Source organism: Pelobates fuscus, chromosome 3 (genome assembly GCF_036172605.1).
Source record: "Pelobates fuscus isolate aPelFus1 chromosome 3, aPelFus1.pri, whole genome shotgun sequence".
In the NCBI taxonomy this organism is placed as follows: domain Eukaryota; kingdom Metazoa; phylum Chordata; class Amphibia; order Anura; family Pelobatidae; genus Pelobates; species Pelobates fuscus.
In genome coordinates this window covers 90,572,030-90,589,789 of record NC_086319.1, presented here as the reverse complement: position 1 = coordinate 90,589,789, position 17,760 = coordinate 90,572,030, and the positions used below count along the sequence as shown (strand labels likewise).

General features: G+C 39.4%; 1 protein-coding gene across 9 annotated transcripts in view; it reads left to right on the top strand.

Moving 5' to 3' along the window:
- ABLIM3 (actin binding LIM protein family member 3) overlaps positions 1-17,760 on the top strand; it is a 194,487-nt gene that overhangs the window by 156,429 nt on the left and 20,298 nt on the right. For all 9 annotated transcript variants that reach the window (XM_063447347.1, XM_063447355.1, XM_063447354.1 and 6 more), the window contains exons 5-9: positions 1,092-1,218; positions 1,910-2,003; positions 6,338-6,425; positions 11,910-11,968; positions 17,193-17,264. In XM_063447347.1, the coding sequence (XP_063303417.1) occupies positions 1,092-1,218; positions 1,910-2,003; positions 6,338-6,425; positions 11,910-11,968; positions 17,193-17,264 (440 nt within the window). The remainder of the gene's footprint in view (positions 1-1,091; positions 1,219-1,909; positions 2,004-6,337; positions 6,426-11,909; positions 11,969-17,192; positions 17,265-17,760) is intronic.

Genomic DNA, 17,760 nt, shown 5'->3' with positions numbered 1-17,760 from the left:
GAGAGACCGAGAGATACCTGTGAATCAGCAAAGAAATGTAAGAGGGGCTAGAGCTTGCTAGAGCTTTATAGGTAAGGCTTAGTATTTTAAATTGACACCTGTATGGGGACAGGAAGCCAGTGTAAGGATCAACAGATCTAAATACAGTTTGGGAACTAGAGGAATATTTTGACCAAATCCACTGAGAAACCGTACATGAGCTACAGAGCCATGGTCTTCTATTTGAGAAATCCTTAATTGATGTGGACAATTTATTATGGTCTGAAAATAATTTTTCACACCAACTTCTACTTGGCATAACCAGATCTACCATGTTTTGTTGGATACAAGCCAGTTCTTCTTGTTGATTTGCAGTGCACTAAAACAGCTTCCCTGCAGTGTGTATAGTTCACATGCATATAGAAGGAATTCTAATCAAGGTAATTAGTTTCAGTTGCCTATTTAAGTAATAAATAGGTTTCCTTGCTGCCTCATATGAATGCTATATACTACACAGCAGCATTTTTTCTGTAGTTCCGACTTTCTATTTTCTGTTTTGCTGATAAGACCACTTATACAGAAGCAAGTTATACAGAAGCAAGTTTGTAATATACTAATAAAATGTATTTATTTTTTTATTTTTTTTGTCCTATATATGGCGATAAGTTGACACACTTATTAGAGTTTATCTTTTCCCAGTTTTTCCCCTCAGGTACACTATTTCTTGTTTATTGAGAGGGTAGTGGACGCATGGAATAGCCTTCCAGCCAAAGTGGTAGAGGTTAACACTGTGAGGGCGTTTGAGCATGCATGGGATAGGCATAAGCCTATCCTAGCTATAAGATAAGGCCAGGGACTAATGAAAGTATTTAGAAAATTGGGCAGACTAGATGGGCCGAAGGGTTCTTATCTGCCGTCACATTCTATGTTTCTATGTTTAAACCTGGCATACATCAATCACACCCATTACCACATGGATATTTGTACGTGTTCTGTTCCAGCCTGAATGTTTTACTGGGGACAGGTTTGCAGAGATTCAGAGCCAACTCCTGTCCTGTACTGTGTTCTGTGACATTCTATTAAGGAACCTATTTTTATCCTTCATTATGCAGACTGTGCCGGGTGTAAGGAGGAGATAAAGCATGGACAGTCTCTGCTTGCACTGGAGAAACAGTGGCATGTCAGCTGCTTCAAGTGTCAAACATGTGGCATCATCCTAACTGGGGAATATATCAGCAAGTGAGTAATGGATCAACTGGCAGTACTGCGGCCTGTATGTATGTTCCTCACATAAACACCGTACAATATTTAAAGCAATGTACTTCAGGTCAGTCCTTGGGGCCACTTCCTGCTCACGCTGTGAGGATATTCATACCTATGTACAGGTGTCTCAATGAAAATGAATGAGCCCTCGATTCATATGATAAGGTATGAATATTCCACAGTTATCAGAGGATAGACTTGAACACATATATGTATCACATTAGGGCAGGGGTAGGGAACCAGTTGTTCTGGCTGTAAATGCATTATGGGAGATGTAGTCCACAACATCTGGAGTGCCAACGGTTGCCTACCCCTGTATTAGGGCATATAGTGAAAACACACTGTCTATTAGGATTAATCACATGCTGTACATTTTATTTGAGCAGATACTCAGTAAGTCATTGTGACTTTAATTAAACAGCACTGTGCTTAGCAGTTATGGTCTGATGACAAGTTAGAACACAAATATAAGAGTCAAAGAAGCTCTGTCACTTTTTTATTGTATTGATATATCCAAATTACACCCCACCCCACACAGCCCTTTTAAAAAAAATAATAATTATAGGGACAGCTTTTCCTTATGTATAACCTAGTTTAGTTGATCAAGTTTAGTGAATTAAGCCTTGTGTGTATTTCAGGGATAACAAGATTTTTCTTCATCATACAGAGACGGAGTGCCTTATTGTGAGTCTGATTACCACGCTCAGTTTGGAATCAAATGTGAAACCTGCAACAAGTACATCAGTGGTAGAGTCTTGGAGGTAGGAGACAACCTGTTGTGGCAAACTGACTGCTTCTTCTGTCTAAAAATATAAATAATCGCAGACTGTCACTTATACAGCATGCCTTCCAAGGAACTGCAGTTTGTCCAGACAGCTTCGCTAACACATCTGGTGCTGATTTTACACATTGTTGGAATGTTCAGTAATAATGGCAAGAGACAGCATTACCACTAACTACCATTCTACAGTCAATTTTTCCAGTTTTCTATTTACCTATAACCTATGGTTCCACAAGCAAAATAGTCCAAAAATATGTATCCTAGGCCAAAATAACAATTCCTTCATATTCTCTGCATGTGCCAATCTGATTGCTATCCAAATACTCAATGTACCAAAACACATTCACACAGAAAGCGTAATGTTACACTAGCAACATGATCTGTTCTATAGAGCAGTACATACTGCAGCTTTCAATGTCACTATAACAATTGTTTCAAATGTCACTGCTAGTGCTATTTGTGCTGTCACTAAGTATGTGATTGACAAGGTCATTTGTGATGCCATTGGTGATGTAAAATGTGATGTCAGATGGTGAAAGACAACTTAACTCTAAACGTATGTACATTGACATATAACGTAATCTTATTTAGTAAAGCAGATTTATAGCAGTTCTATGTATATGTAGATATACAAATGCTGTTGGTCAGGCAGATTAATGCATGCATTTATTTAAGGACACCTCTGTCATAAACACATGATAAATCGTTCATTCTTTTAAATGTGCATTTTATTTTCAGTGACCAGGATTTAACTCACACCTTTATTCTGATTTAATTCTTGAATAAAGTATAGACTTTGCATTTCCCTTCCTAATGTAAGTAGTCTTACTACCTAAGGTCCACTGGGAGCCTCTCCTCACTTACTCCCTGCTAGAAGATCCCTTGATTGAGCTAAGCCTGGCAGTGCAGGATTTAGTCCATTGACGGAGAGTGATTAACTGCAGTTGGTCCTGCACTGTGCCATACCTCCTGCTTGCCCACGAAGCCGACGACTCCTCATACGCCACAACCCCTGCATTCAGCTGATGTGCAATGGTCGCGTGTCTCTTATTTGTGTGCACACTAGGAGGCGTGCGCGCTGATAGCGAACATTACACTGACATCAGTTTGCAAGCCTGCTCTACAGCTGGAAAGTTTCCCTTCTGCTGTTTTTATGCCCTTAGTGATGCCTAAACTGGTGTGGCTAAACACCTATCACTAATAAACATATAATTAGTCCATTATTGTTCCTCAGAAAATCAGTGCCTACTTGACGCGATATCAGTCCTTCTCTGACCTCACTTCCTTGCCTCGGCATGATCTCAGTGGCCCGACAGTGCGTTTTAGTGTTTAGAGAGTTTTCTGGTTTTGACCATTCTTATCTCTGGAATCCTTGACCCTGGCTTAGTATAGTTATTTATCTTGTGCTCTCCAATCATTGACCTTGGCCTGTTTCTCGTTATCCTTGTTTTCTCTTTGGACAACATGCTATACTCTTTATGTTAAGCCTGGCCACTCTAAGGTCTAGTAATATGTACGGTCTTAGTATAGGATACTGTTGTAGTATTCCAAGAGGCAAGAGGAGTTGTGTTGGAGTAGTATCTTGACGCACTGCATGGCTTACCTCAAAAGAAATAACATGAGCTCCTGCTTACGAGCATCTGGCTCTTCTTCTGACAGAGAGGAGGTGTGGAGTGACGTCTGTAGTAAGACCCTATGTAAGAAGTCAAATCACTACCAAATATTTGACTCCTTACATTGGTGGGGTGTTTGTGCACCATGAGCACTATACCTAACTGTAGTGGTTATGGTGTTTGGAGTGCTCCTTTAAGAAATAACTGACACGTAGCAGACATGTAAAATTTAGCTGTAAAATTAAAAATATATATATGCAAATGGTGCAAAAAATCATACAAATCTAAACAGTGTGTTGAAAAAAATGTGAATAATTTAATTTAAATTGTATTATTTGCACAGAAATCAATGCAGCACATATAACTGGTCTATCGTAATAAATAATAAGTGTCTTGGGTCTCTCTATAACAGTTTACCTGTTTATTACAGCCTGTGGCCCAGTTCCAAATACCATGACGTTATCTTTATCCTGTGAATGTATACAATACAACTGTTCCATGTGCTTTCCCCATATCTACTGCGCCTGCCTCTGCCTTTTTTTTTCTCCCTGCTCGTCGTCAACATCTTGAGTACGTCACAATCTTCTGAGTACAATCTCGGTGTAGCTCAATGAGATCGGGCTGAGCAGCTCTGAGCCAGTGATCTGGAAATAAACCACTTTAGCTCATCAGCACCTTTGAGGCAGATTGTACTGTGACCTTGACTCAGGTGCCTGTCTGAGACGTACACAGAAGTGGATCACTGCTGTTATTATGACAGTCTCTCCCTTCTGGAAAAACACATTGCTATCAGCATATATCTTTACCTCGGGGACCACATTGCAGCTTCACGTATAAACATAGACCTGTTTACACATAAACACAACTAAATTTTTTATAGATGCGGACTGATGTTTTCTTTGTGTTTGCACGTGATTAGTACATCCCTGACATTGTATTTTAGGGATCCTCCTCTCACTACAGGTTTACTTTAACTTGATAAAATATCCGTTAGCAATGAAATTAATGTTAACTATCTTAGTGGAATTAAGAGAGAAATAATATACCTCCTTAATTACAATTAATTAAATAGTACCAACATATTCCGCAGCGCTGTAAATCTGTAAACAAAACTAACACTAGACTCCAAGCAAACATGATTGACATTCTGGAACAGTAGGTGAAGAGGGCCCAAACAAGCTGGCAGCATTACCAAATGTAGCACTTACCTCCCACTTCCACCTACTTCCTGCCTCCCTCCATCTTGATTTGCCTTCCAGATCAGAACAGCAGATCAGAACAGCACAGGGAAAGAAACTATTCTGTTTCCACACAGATGTGTTTTTGTGGTCACTGAATGGATAAAGACAAATTAAATTATATCATTTCCATACTTTACAATAGTACATTATTTTTTATAATCCTCATAATCAGAGGAGAATTGCCACAGCAAAGCCTGATACTTTTTATAACACCTCGCTTACTATTGGAAAGAAAGATCTGCCATATTTTCCCGGATGCAAATAACTCGTTAATGTCAAAGTTCAGTGCGTGAGCAGTTAATTTCCCTCATGCAGCGTTTGAATACTTTTTTTCTGAAGCCTGTCATTCTGCATATTGTGCCAAACAGCATCATTTAGTACCTGTCAACTATAGGGATAGTCCTGAAGCAGCACTTATGCTGTTCAACTACAACACACATGACAGTCAGGAATCCAGCATGGCACTAGTTTTTAGCCCTCCTCATGCCCTGTCTCCATGAAGCCCAGTGTGAACATGTTATTGAATCTGGTTGAACTGCGCATATTTTTTTCCAATGCTTTTTGTCCATGCAAGTGTTTCTCAGTTGCGCCCTGTTCATAGGTTGTCCTGGTTGACTGTCTCTCATCATGATGCACATGCATGTCAGGATGACACCTCCAATGTAAAATCACCACTTAAATGTTTTTGCCTTTAAATAAGCAGATTAGACGGCAGTCAGAACCTCCAGCATTTTGCTTATCTTTATTATGCATGGACCTGTGCGCTCTTCTAGTATTTTACTGTCAATTATTGTGAATTAACCCCCTCACTTTTTGAATCAAGTATAAATGTTTTTACTCTTATGATTTGTACTCCTGGAATGATTACCAGTCTGTAGAGGAACATCTCTCTCTCCCAGAAGTCACTAGTCACTTATTTAATGCCACGAATTGTGCAGAACATGTCAGCTCACCCACTTCTATGTCCAACGCATTTAGTTTCCCAATAAATGCTATGATGGATAAATGAAAAACAAACATCTGTTTAAAATATCTTCGTTTTAATTCTTAAGTTTGTCTTTAGGCAAAATTGTTGTTTTATTATGTGCTAGGCATATAATTGCTCCCAAAAAATACTATGCTAATATTTTTCAAACAAAAAAGTAAAAAAGTGCTTGAATGTGTAGGGTTTAATCTGGAAGTTTTGTTTTAGTTTCCTCTCAAATATGCAGCCATTGTTTGTAAGTAAGAGTACTAGGCAAATCTGTATTGCCTTCCTTCATTGTTATATGTTTTACAAACGAAATTGCCTTGGGAAGACTTGTTTACTATAGTTTTTTAAGAAATACTTTTACTACTTTTGAGAAATACTTAAACATTTCCGGTGTAATATACCCTAATGGGTAGTGTGGAGAAGCCCCACCCCTCTCAATAGTCTGCTAACTTTGAGACGCTGAACCCTCTTCAATTTTGCTCTTCAGGCAGGTGGCAAACACTATCACCCAACGTGTGCCCGCTGTGTGCGCTGCCAACAGATGTTTTCTGAAGGGGAAGAAATGTACCTGACAGGTAAGAGACTGTAACTCTCCATGAGTTTTCATATCTGTTTAACTGAGCAGGATACAATATACCACTTGATAGTTTGTACACATCTGACCAAATCTTATTCCAGGGCTGCAAAATGCAAGCTCAAATAGCCGAGCAGTGACTCTAGCATAATTAAGGAATCTTCCGATCTTTGGGTCTGAGAATATATGTATTACCTGAGCACCTGATCATCAATTTTCATTCATAGTGGAATAAAGTAAAGCTGTAAGCAATGGAACAGATTTTTTTTTTTTTTTAAATGTATTTTTTACAAATTCTGATCTCATTACCATACAAATTAATTGTGATAATTTGAAACCAGAGACCAGTAAAATTCTCATTCTTTGCACTTAAAGCTGCTTTATCAAGCTTTTTTTTCTACTTCTGGTTTTCCATTCCGTACGCTCAATGTATCTTAATGATTAAACTCTTCCCCTTGACACTTAACTTTTATTTATATTTATTATTTTTTTTCTTCCTTGTGGCTGATCTCAATATCTGGACACAGCCATTTTGTTCTCCTCTGCTTGTGATATCAGCTATTTGGCCTTCTGAGCGATTTATTTTACTGATGAATTGTGGGTAAATTTGACTGTCAATGGAAACAGAACCTGGCTATGAAGGGACACTATAGGCACAATAACTGCTTCATCTGATTGTAGTGGTTATAGTGTCTGGAGTTCCCTGGCACTATCCTTCCATTCAGCATCAAACTCTTTTTTTGTAATGTTTTAATAATGCGAAACAAGAGTCCTTAGCAACTGTGCTGCATGGGCTAATCAAGAAGAATTGTGTGTGTTAAAAAAAATCTCCAATTCAGTTATTGGCACGGCTTGGGTGTTTGTGGTTTTTCCTTTGCAATTTGATTTGCCATTCTTTACAATTCACTATGTAGTAATTCAATGTAAAGTACATTTGAAATTTACTTTGAATTCTCACTTTAGTAAATAAACCCAGTCAGTGTAAGTGTAATAGTCCAGTTGGTGTGTGCTTCATGTAAATATGAGAACCCGAGAGACTTGTGGAACAACTGCCGTCTTCCCGTTTGTGGATAGAGCATTTTCAGTTTTAGTAAGATCATAGTGATCAATTTCAGTCTGAAGATAATTTGGTGGTGTAGGTGGTGAGAGTAAACTCTAGCAGCCTCAGAAGCTGCTAGAGGTCACTCTTGCGAGATTCAGGGTATTGCCGGGGTAACAGCGGCAACGCTATGAGCTCGCGAAAGGAGGACCCGGCGGAACTGCAAGTTAGAGCGCCACAGGTTCCTCTCTCCCTCCCCTGCCGGCTGTCAGCAAAGTGCTAGCGGGCTGGAGAGTGAGATATCTGATCTCCCCTCCGGTCCTGCAGAGCCAGCATGGGAGAGAAAGGCACAGTTCCCTGTGCTATAACCATAGCACCGGGAAAATATCTTGCGGCTCCCCTGTGTGCTTATTGTATTTGTTCTGGCAAGTAGAATCATTCCTTTCAGGCTTTTTGCAGTAAACACTGTCTTTTCAGAGAAAAAGCAGTGTTTACATTACAGCCTAGGGACACCTCCACTGGCCACTCCTGAGATGGCTACTAGAGGTGCTTCCTTGGGCAGTGCTGCAGAGTAAGCAGCACTGCCATTCAGTGTCTCCACCCTCTGCATGCAGACACTGAGCTTTCCTCATATAGATGCATTGATTTAATTAATCTTAATGAAGAGATGCTGATTGGCCAGGGCTGCGTTTGTCTTGTGCTGACTCTGCCCCTGATCTGCCTCCTTGGCAGTTTCAGCCAATCCTATGGGAAAACATTGTGATTGGCTCACATAATCACTTCTGATGATGTAAGCTGTAAGCAAGCAGATCAGGGGCAGAGGCAGAAACTGCAGACTTGAATACAAGTAAGAGTTTACTATATTTAGGGAGGCATGGGGGCTAGATGTTGTTTTTAACATTATAGGGTCAGGAATACGTGTTTTGTGTTCCTGACCATATAGTGTTCCTTTAAATAAGCAGAACATGCCTTGCTGGCTTTTGGTCTATAGTGACCAGGGGTGAATCCAGAACCTAATCTCTGGAGGGGCACTGCAGCTTTCCGTAGTGGTTATGGTGCCAGGAGTGTTGTGGCGCCCTACAATTGTAAGTAGTAAAACCGTTTAAAAAACAGTTGGACAACTTACCTGGGATCTGCCGGCATAGGGGCAGTAGTGTGTGTTTTTGAGACGGGTGTTTGTGTGAGTATGGGGTGCAATGTGTGTGTGAGAGGTGTGTTGTGTGAGGGGGGTAGTGTGTGTGTGTGTGTGTGTGTGTGTGAGGGGTGTAGTGCGTGTGTGAGGTGTATAGATTAGTGACACGATTGTATTGATGGCAAAATGTGGTCCTGATATGGTTAAACGTGTTAAAAACAAATACTCCAGATGAGAAGAATGGCTAGGGAACCTGCTAAACTAGAGTACAGTTGTCTGCCACAGCTGTAATAATATTCGGGATATCTCTTTGATATTCGGGAAATCTCTGTGATCACATTGGTACCTGGTAGTCTAGCAGTATGTGAAGGTTTCTTTGTTGAATTTTGACAGATGGAGCAGGCATGGAATGCCAAAGCTCATCTCTCTCGGCTGTTATAGCAATTAGATACAGATTAGAATAAGTAGATTTAGTCTTTATGGATGAGTTTGTAGTGTTTAGTTCTGACTTACACTTGAAGGGTTAAATAATTTGAAGTTTGTTAGATGTTGGTACATAATATTGCTCTTCTCCACTACTGACTAGTTCAGATATAACTAGGGTAAATGTTCATTAAATGAAATGCTAGCTGTAAAGATGCTTCTATGTCAGTCCTTATGATCATTAGATATATCTGCTTTCTCATTGCAAAAGTGATGAGTTAGAACTACATGTGGTGCCCTCTGCTGGCTGTTTAAAAATATTATCTGTATATCATTGCATATGACTAAGGATAGGTTATCTCTATTACCTGTTTGTTTGACAGAAGGCATGCATTGACATATATGAACTGCTTAGTGACATAGGATGGGAGCAAATCCAGTTCTGTTTTAAGAGCCATTCCTACAAGTTTACATTTAAATGGAAATAGGCCACGTGATTAAAAAGATGTGTTTACGTCAACACATGAAGGTTGGTCAAATTGGACAAGATGCGTACCACTTAACCTGTATATCTTCTGGACACTATGGATTGCACAATATATAGATGGAATAAAATGTCCTTTAAAAGTGACATCATGAACTGACTTTATGCAGATGCGATTGAAACCTTACACAGTGAATTTTTGCTTGATAAAAAAAAAAAAAAACATATGCTGGTTACTAAATATTTAACTCAAAGATCTTATTGCAACCTATTTTAGCTGTGTTCCCTTCCATAAGTTTCTAAGAGTCCATTCACTAAACTTTGAATTGTAGCAAACTAAAATACAAAAGGCAGAATTAAGGCTACAATTTAGGTCAATTTGGGAAAATTTAATTTCTGCAACAGTCACAGATTGTCTATTTTAGTCTAAATTATGCCATTTGGATTCTAATTTGATGTTTATTGACATATTGACCCTCTGGAGCAATAAGATATCTTACCTGCCACAGGGAACACTTACTGCCTTAAAAATATTTACTTACCTAAAAGTATGCAGTTATGATATGCTTTTGGTTTTGTTTATATATTACTCTAAAAAGTGCAGTTTTGAAATGCGTTTGGTATGGTGAACATATGGCATTTACTTAAATCTGTACAATAAAGGATACAATGATTAATAAGAAAACTACAAATACAAAATTGATGTTAATTATTACATCATGCTAATCGATGCTTAGCTACATTACACTTCAGTATGCAGAAGAAACATTTTCTAAACTACACAATTAGCATTAAAATATAAACTAAAACAGGGGTGGGAACCAACAATGAATTTTTTACGCTTAACAACATCTATAAACCCAACAAGCTATAGATATTAATATACTGGACACAAGCCGTCATGTTCCCTTTGATTTGTAAATGTTTTGGGGAGGCTGGAAGCACAATCTATCAGAAAAACATAATATGCCTTTTAGACTAAAGTACAGAAATCTTTATAAGATGTCATAATTCTGACCTTGCTATAGTGTCGTTTTGTTTCTTTTGTTGTTGTTTTTTTATTTTAGAAAAAAAAGATGTGTGTTCACTATTCCTTACTTTTCAAACATTTTTGTTATAAAAAGACCTCCTGACAATTTGCTATAAAAAGACCTCCTGAGAATTAAATCCCTATCTCTAGAATATCTCCGTATCTCTAAAAAATACACTTAATCATCCTTCCTTTTAATAATACACTCCCAAACAGGCTGCTAACTGCAGATCCCCTTTAGATTTAGAGCAGTGGTTTCCAAACCAGTCCTCAAGGCACACCTAGCAGTCCAGGATTTAGGGATTACCCAGTTGTGTCGAGGTTTTTGTTTTCCTAAAAACACCTTGACAGCGCTGGGTAATCCCTAAATCCTGGACTGGTAGACGTGCCTCGAGGACTGGTTTGGAAACCACTGATTTAGAGCAATTGTTATGGCTTCCCGAAATGTTGTTTCACACAAGATTAATCTCCCATCTTTTAAGCTATTATTTTTCATATTTCTTAAAATATTCTATTTATTAACATAGTGTAGACTTTAATCTGTGCAAGACGAGGTGAAGCATAACAAGGTGTGCACCAGCGATGCTCACAAGGAGATAAATTCGATGTCAGGAATACAAGAAGTCAAGACAAAGCTATTATCATGGATTCCCGAGAGAGCTCTTAGCCGTCTGCGCATTGAAGGTCACCTTCAAACACTTAGTGTTTCTGCCGTATCCCCCTATTAACCAACATGGAAATGTTTTTCTTTTTGATGACTGTAAGAACATGACATGAATGGGAAGATGAGAAGAACTTAGACGAATTCTGGGTGCATGCAATGCATATGTTAACTCCTTAAAAGATCTGTTACGTGTTTCAATATCTTCTTCTCCAATTTGTTTATTTTTTTAACTATATTTCTCTACCTCTGCAGCTTTTGTATCTTTCTTCTTCTTTCCCCGTTCCCGTAGCCTTTGTTTCCCTTCCCTTAGCCCTTTCCCTTGTTCTTCATTCACCATTTCCCTTCTCCATATAAAACAGACCATGTACGAGTTTTGCACTATGCTTCTTATGCATCTGCCTTTATCCTTACCGTGACCCACTGTTGGGCTTTGTGACTTTTATATCATTTTACTATTTTCATGTTATGATTTATTTTGAGTCTATATAGACCACTGTGCAACCCAAAATTTATAAAAAAATGTAATAGATAAAAAAAGAGCTTGATGGATGCATAGCTTTTTTTAATAATTATATTATGCTTAAAGTTTTTTCATGCAGTTTGACTTGTTTGTCTTTGATTTCTGTTTTGATTTATGAGAGTTTCGTATGACTACTATCCCTGCTAAATTGATGTAATTTATTATAACATATGAGATTGTTTATTTTTCTCAGGGTCCGAAGTCTGGCATCCAATCTGCAAACAGGCAGCACGTGCAGAGAAAAAGCTAAAAGTGAGTGAACTTTACATGTTGACCCACGCTCAATATTAAATGTTTCTGTTCCAGAGACGGAAGCCTGGCTTGCGCCCTCTCCTGGTTTTGCTCTTGGTTTGCTCATCATATTACCAATATGAACATAGATTATCACATAAAAGGGAAAATGTTGGACTATTGTGAGATTTATGACTGGGCTGGGCAGCTTAATAGTCTATAGATTTTTTGTGAGCCATTAGGTGATTGTGCATATCTGCAGTAAGATTGTATATCAGGCCAGTCAAACTGTGGCCACAGCCAGAAACTCTAGGGCTGGGGAAATGGTACATCCCTAGCTCTGGCAGAACTGCAACTTCTATGATGCTTTGCTATTCTAAAGTCTGTCAAAGCATCATGGCTTTTGTAGTTTTACAACATCTTAGGATCTACCACTCGTCCAGCACTGCTCGAATAGTACAGCATTCTTTTTCTAGATTCTGTTGATCATAAAATGTAAACTTATAATTATATTTCCATTTTATTTTTTGATATTTTAGTTGTGTCTGTTTCTGAAAAGAACTGCTCACTGAGAGCACTTCCAGTCAGACCTCCCCTCCAGATGGGCACCCGGCGACCGCGCGCCTTGGGCCGGTGCAGCAATGTACCTGCCCTGAAGTTATGCGGGCCCATGAACGCAGCGGTCGGCTGGGCACCCTGTGACCATAGAAGTTACGCCACTGGAGATGGCGATAATCAGAATTGATCTTTATTTCTCCTCCTCCATTGTAAGGTGTGCCCTGGCAATGCCAGGATTGGACTGGCAGCTGCAAATCTGTAACATACATTTAAAAGAAAAAAAAATATTGCAGGGTTGAACACAGTTGTACAAATTGCATCAATATAACTACCGAAATGGAGACCGCACTCTCCAGGATCCCAGCGTCCAACTGGGCCTGAGGTTGGCCAATCCTCACAATGTCATTTGCAGAAAAGTAATGATGGTCCAGGCATTCAAGTTAAATCCAGTGAGCAGATTTATTGAAGCAGATGCAAAACAACGTTTCGGCCCACAACTTGACAAAGGCTTCACAAAGGCCCTGTTGTGGGCCAAAACGTTGCTTTACATCTGCTTTAATAAATCTGCTCATTGGATTTAACTTGAGTGCCTGGACCATCATTACTTTTCTGCAAATTAGTTGTACAAATTGGCACGCTTAAAATTTGGACAGCTCTCCTAGAGATGATATCAGCAAATTCTGCTCAGTAGTGTCCTAATGATGCATCAATTCGGACAGAGTCAGATAACAGGAAGGAAATCCACGTGAAGGCATGAGAGCTGCATCTGTTCAATGCTACCCTAGTAAAATGCAAGCAATTTAGCAATACCTTGAAATCCAATAGAACAGGCTGTATGGTACAAATGAGACAGCAAGAGGGGAACAGGTGCAGTCGCCTAATTTATTTATTTAGTCAAAGTGCTTGCTCCATATTTGTTAACATAAAATATTCAAGTGAATTCTCTAGAAGATTTTTTTCTTTAATAAATAAGGAGGAGAAATTGCTCTGACCCTAACGTTTTCAGCTTTACAGATATCGCATAGTTAAATAAGCTCATCAGAATATAGAGTGAACATGCCCCCGAGCATTCCTCTTTCGGAGAGAAAGTGAACAATTGCTGTAAATTTAGTGGCTGAAAACTTGTATAATGACTGCCAGTATAAAATGCCTGTCCTTCAGAAGAGATGGATTATAAAAACGCCGATAGCATCACTGTTAACGGGAAACTATCCCTTCTCTGTACTTGACAGTTCTTATTCCCGCACCACAGAAATTTGGATGTGTAGTGCAGCAGAGCTAAGTTTTAAATAAACTTATGTCCATAATACTTAATTGTTAATTTCTGCAGCCACATAGGGTTATCATGATTCTCTGTAGCTACACAGGGTTACCATAATGACGCTTGGATATTTCTTACATTGGGTTGCAAGTGTCTGTACAGTGAGGGGAAAAAAGTATTTGATCCTCTGCTGATTTTGAACGTTTGCCCACTGACAAAGAAATGATTAGTCTATAATTTTAATGGTAGGTGTATTTTAACAGGGAGAGACAGAATAACAAAAAAATAAGAATCCAGAAAAACGCATGTCAATGAGTGAAATAAGTATTTGACCCCTTCGACTTAGTATTTGGTGGCAAAACCCTTGTTGGCAATCAGGTCAGATGTTTCTAGTAGTTGGCCACCAGGTTTGCACACATGTCAGAAGGGATTTTTTCCCCCTTCCTATTTGCAGATCCTCTTTAAGGTTTCAAGGCTGATGGTTGGCAACTCGAACTGTCAGCTCCCTCCACAGATTTTCTATGGGGTTAAGGTCTGAAGACTGGCTAGGCCACTCCAGGACCTTAATGTGCTTCTTCTTGAGACACTCTTTTGTTGCCTTGCCTGTGTTTTTTGGGTCATTGTCATGCTGGAATACCCATCCACGACCCATTTACAATGCCCTGGCTGAGGGAAGGAGGTTCTCACCCAAGATTTGACGGTACATGGCCCTGTCCATCATCCCTTTGATGCGGCGCAGTTGTCCTGTCCCCTTAGCAGAAAATCACCCCAAAAGCATAATGTTTCCACCTGCATGTTTGACGGTGGGGATGGTGTTCTTGAGGTCATAGGCAGCATTCCTCCTCTACCAAACACGACGAGTTGAGTTGATGCCAAAGAGCTCTATTGTGGTCTCATCTGACCAAAACACTTTTACCCAGTTCTCCTTTGAATCATTCAAATGTTCATTGGCAAACTTCAGACGAGCCTTTACATGTGCTTTCTTGAGCAGGAGGACAGTCCTTATCGGTGTAGTGTGTTACCAATTGTTTTCTTGATGACTATGGTTCCAGCTGCCTTGAGATCACAAGATCCTCCCGTGTAGTTCTGGGCTGATTCCTCACCATTCTCATAATCATTGAATCTACATGAGGTGATCCTGCATGGAGCACCAGACCGAGGGAGACTGACAGTTATTTTGTGTTTCTTCCATTTGCGAATAATGGAACCAACTGTTGTCACCTTCTCGCCAAGCAGCTTGGTCTTGTATCCCATTCCAGCCTTGTGTAGGTCTATAATCTTATCCCTGACATCCTTGGGCAGATCTTTGGTCTTGGCCATGGTGGAGAGGTTGGAATCTGATTGATTGATTACTTCTGTGGACAGGTGTCTTTTATAAAGGTAATGAGCTTAGATTAGGAGAACTCCCTTTAAGAGAGTGCTCCTAACCTCAGCTCGTTACCTGTATAAAAGACACCTGGGAGCCAGAAATCTTGTTGATTGGTAGGGGATCAAATACTTATTTCACTCATTGACAATTAAATCAATTTATAACTGTTTTGACGTGCGTTTTTCTGGATTTTTTCATTGTTATTCTGTCTCTCACTGTTAAAATACACCTACCATTAAAATTATAGACTAATCATTTCTTTGTCAGTGGGCAAACGTTCAAAATCAGCAGGGGATCAAATACTTTTTTCCCTCACTGTACAGCACCATGGGAGTTACATTAATTTGCATGCTATGCCCTGGCTGTGCCACGCCAGCAAGCCATACAAATGGAATTGAACCAAACTGTAAAAACGGGCAACTATGAGCATTACGGAGTTTAATTATTTACGTCTATCTATTTTTGTCTAATTTGTGTACCTGAGTTGTAAGTTCATTATAGTTTGTATTTTAGTATGATATATAAAAATCGGGCTATTATAATCAGCATTTTGTAATGCTTAAAAGCTAAAGAAACCGTCACAACATTGCTAAGATATGCTTTGTTTACCTCGCTAATAAACAAAGGCATCAATGATATTGTTACAATCTTTCATTAAGGATCTATTACCAACAAACTCTGCATCATTCATACTATAGCCAGTTCATTTAAACCAGAGAGGTCCAAACTTTATTCCCATAATTCTCTGCTAAAAACATTGCTGCGAGTGGACAATGTTCATAATGGTACGAAACCTCATCCATAAATTGGCCCACACTTAGCTGCCAACTTAGACAGATAGGTTTCATCTGAGAACTGCAGGTCTGGCTCTAGGAATAACCCAATATTTTATTCTTATCTTCTCCTGTGGTTTTGTGAAATTGTGATTGAGATTGTGGACAGGATCATTTTAACCCCCTTTGACCCTGTTTTGCTGGATTATTCACTAAAGTGGGAATTCAAAGTGAATTTTATATGTACGGCCAAAAAAGAGAATTTGGAAGAAATCTCTTAAGTCAGCTATGCTTCCAGTTCGGCTAAATGTGAAATTCAGTTTGAATTCTTAGTTTGGTATAAAACCTTGTTAATATCTAAGCATGCACATTTGAACTGCGACTGAGGACGCCAGGAAGCTAACCCTATGCTGCTATTATTACCAACCTTCCTCTCATGCATTCACATGGGGGTTACCTGCCTACTTCCTGAGGAGATCTAGATTACAGTGGAAGCCAGTGCCAAATGGACAGCAATATGGGGCCACCAGACCAGGTTCCATTAGGAATCATGAGTGATTAGGAGCTGACTGTGGATTACAACAGGCTTACCAGGCTGTCTTTTGTAATCCTGATACACTCCTACTATCATTTCTTGCCATGGATTGCTTATGGCCTAAAATTCAGCTTAGTCCCCATCTGCAACTACCAAGATCAAAACCCTCGCAAGGGTGGAGGACAAGCTGGATGGCCAAAGATCCTGCAGGTGAAATCACAGGGCGGACATTGCAAGCACCCTCTTACTATCCATCATAGTTCCACTGCATTGACTAGCCGCTCCAAGAACACTGTTCTTCTATTAACGGTTATGATGCTTTCTCTGCCGGTTTAGTGCCATGAGATTTATATGCTCATTTGTCTTTCTTTAACAAAAATGTGTAACTGGCTTTTATTGAATATGGATTTACGGCACATTTAAATAAATAAATAAACACCTTCTTGCTATTAGTACCTAAAAAGTATCCTAGGTTTCTGTATAATGGTGGAAAACCTATAGGATCAGTACAGGTAAAAACTATTTCAAGAGAGAACTCATTAAAGCATGTTAAAGACAAATGGGTAGGAGTAGATTTAGATGAAAATCTGGTGACATTATCCAATTGTTTTTCAGCTACCTTTGTGGATTTGACTATTTAAATTATTCTTAGTCAAATTGTGTAGTGTAACAATGAGAAGTGTACAGTAATAAGATGTGGTGTCAGCATTAATGTGTGTAATTGGCGTATCCTGTTTCTGTGTTCACAGTACAGAAGGGCTTCGGAGACCTCTATTTCACCTCCAGGATCAAGCATTGGATCTCCCAATCGAGTCATATGTGTAGGTAACATGTAACACATCTATCTATAACATTGCCTTTGAAAAATGTATATTCATAGATGCATAATGTGAATCTTAAAAAAGACTGTTTAAATTTCACACAAAAAATATTTAATAGATACAAAGATAACACACTTAAAGGGAATCTATAGTGGCAGGAAAACACAGCGTTTTCCTGGCACTATAGTTTCCCCTTCTGTCAAGGCCCACGCCAGTGGTGGAGAAGGGGTTAATAACCCTTTCTGTCACTTACCTGAATCCAGCACCTATGTCCCTCTACGCTGACTCAGCTCTGCCCATGCTCCTTCCCCGCAGCCGGCGGGGTAGACCTAATGCGCATGCGCAGTAATGGCCACGCTCGCATTAGGATCTCCCCATAGGAAAGCATTATTCAATGCTTTCCTATGGGGATTCCGGTGACACTAGAAGTCCTCATGAATGGCGTGAGGGCGTCCAGTGTCGTTTAGACAACCAAAAGTCGTCTGAGCACCCAGAA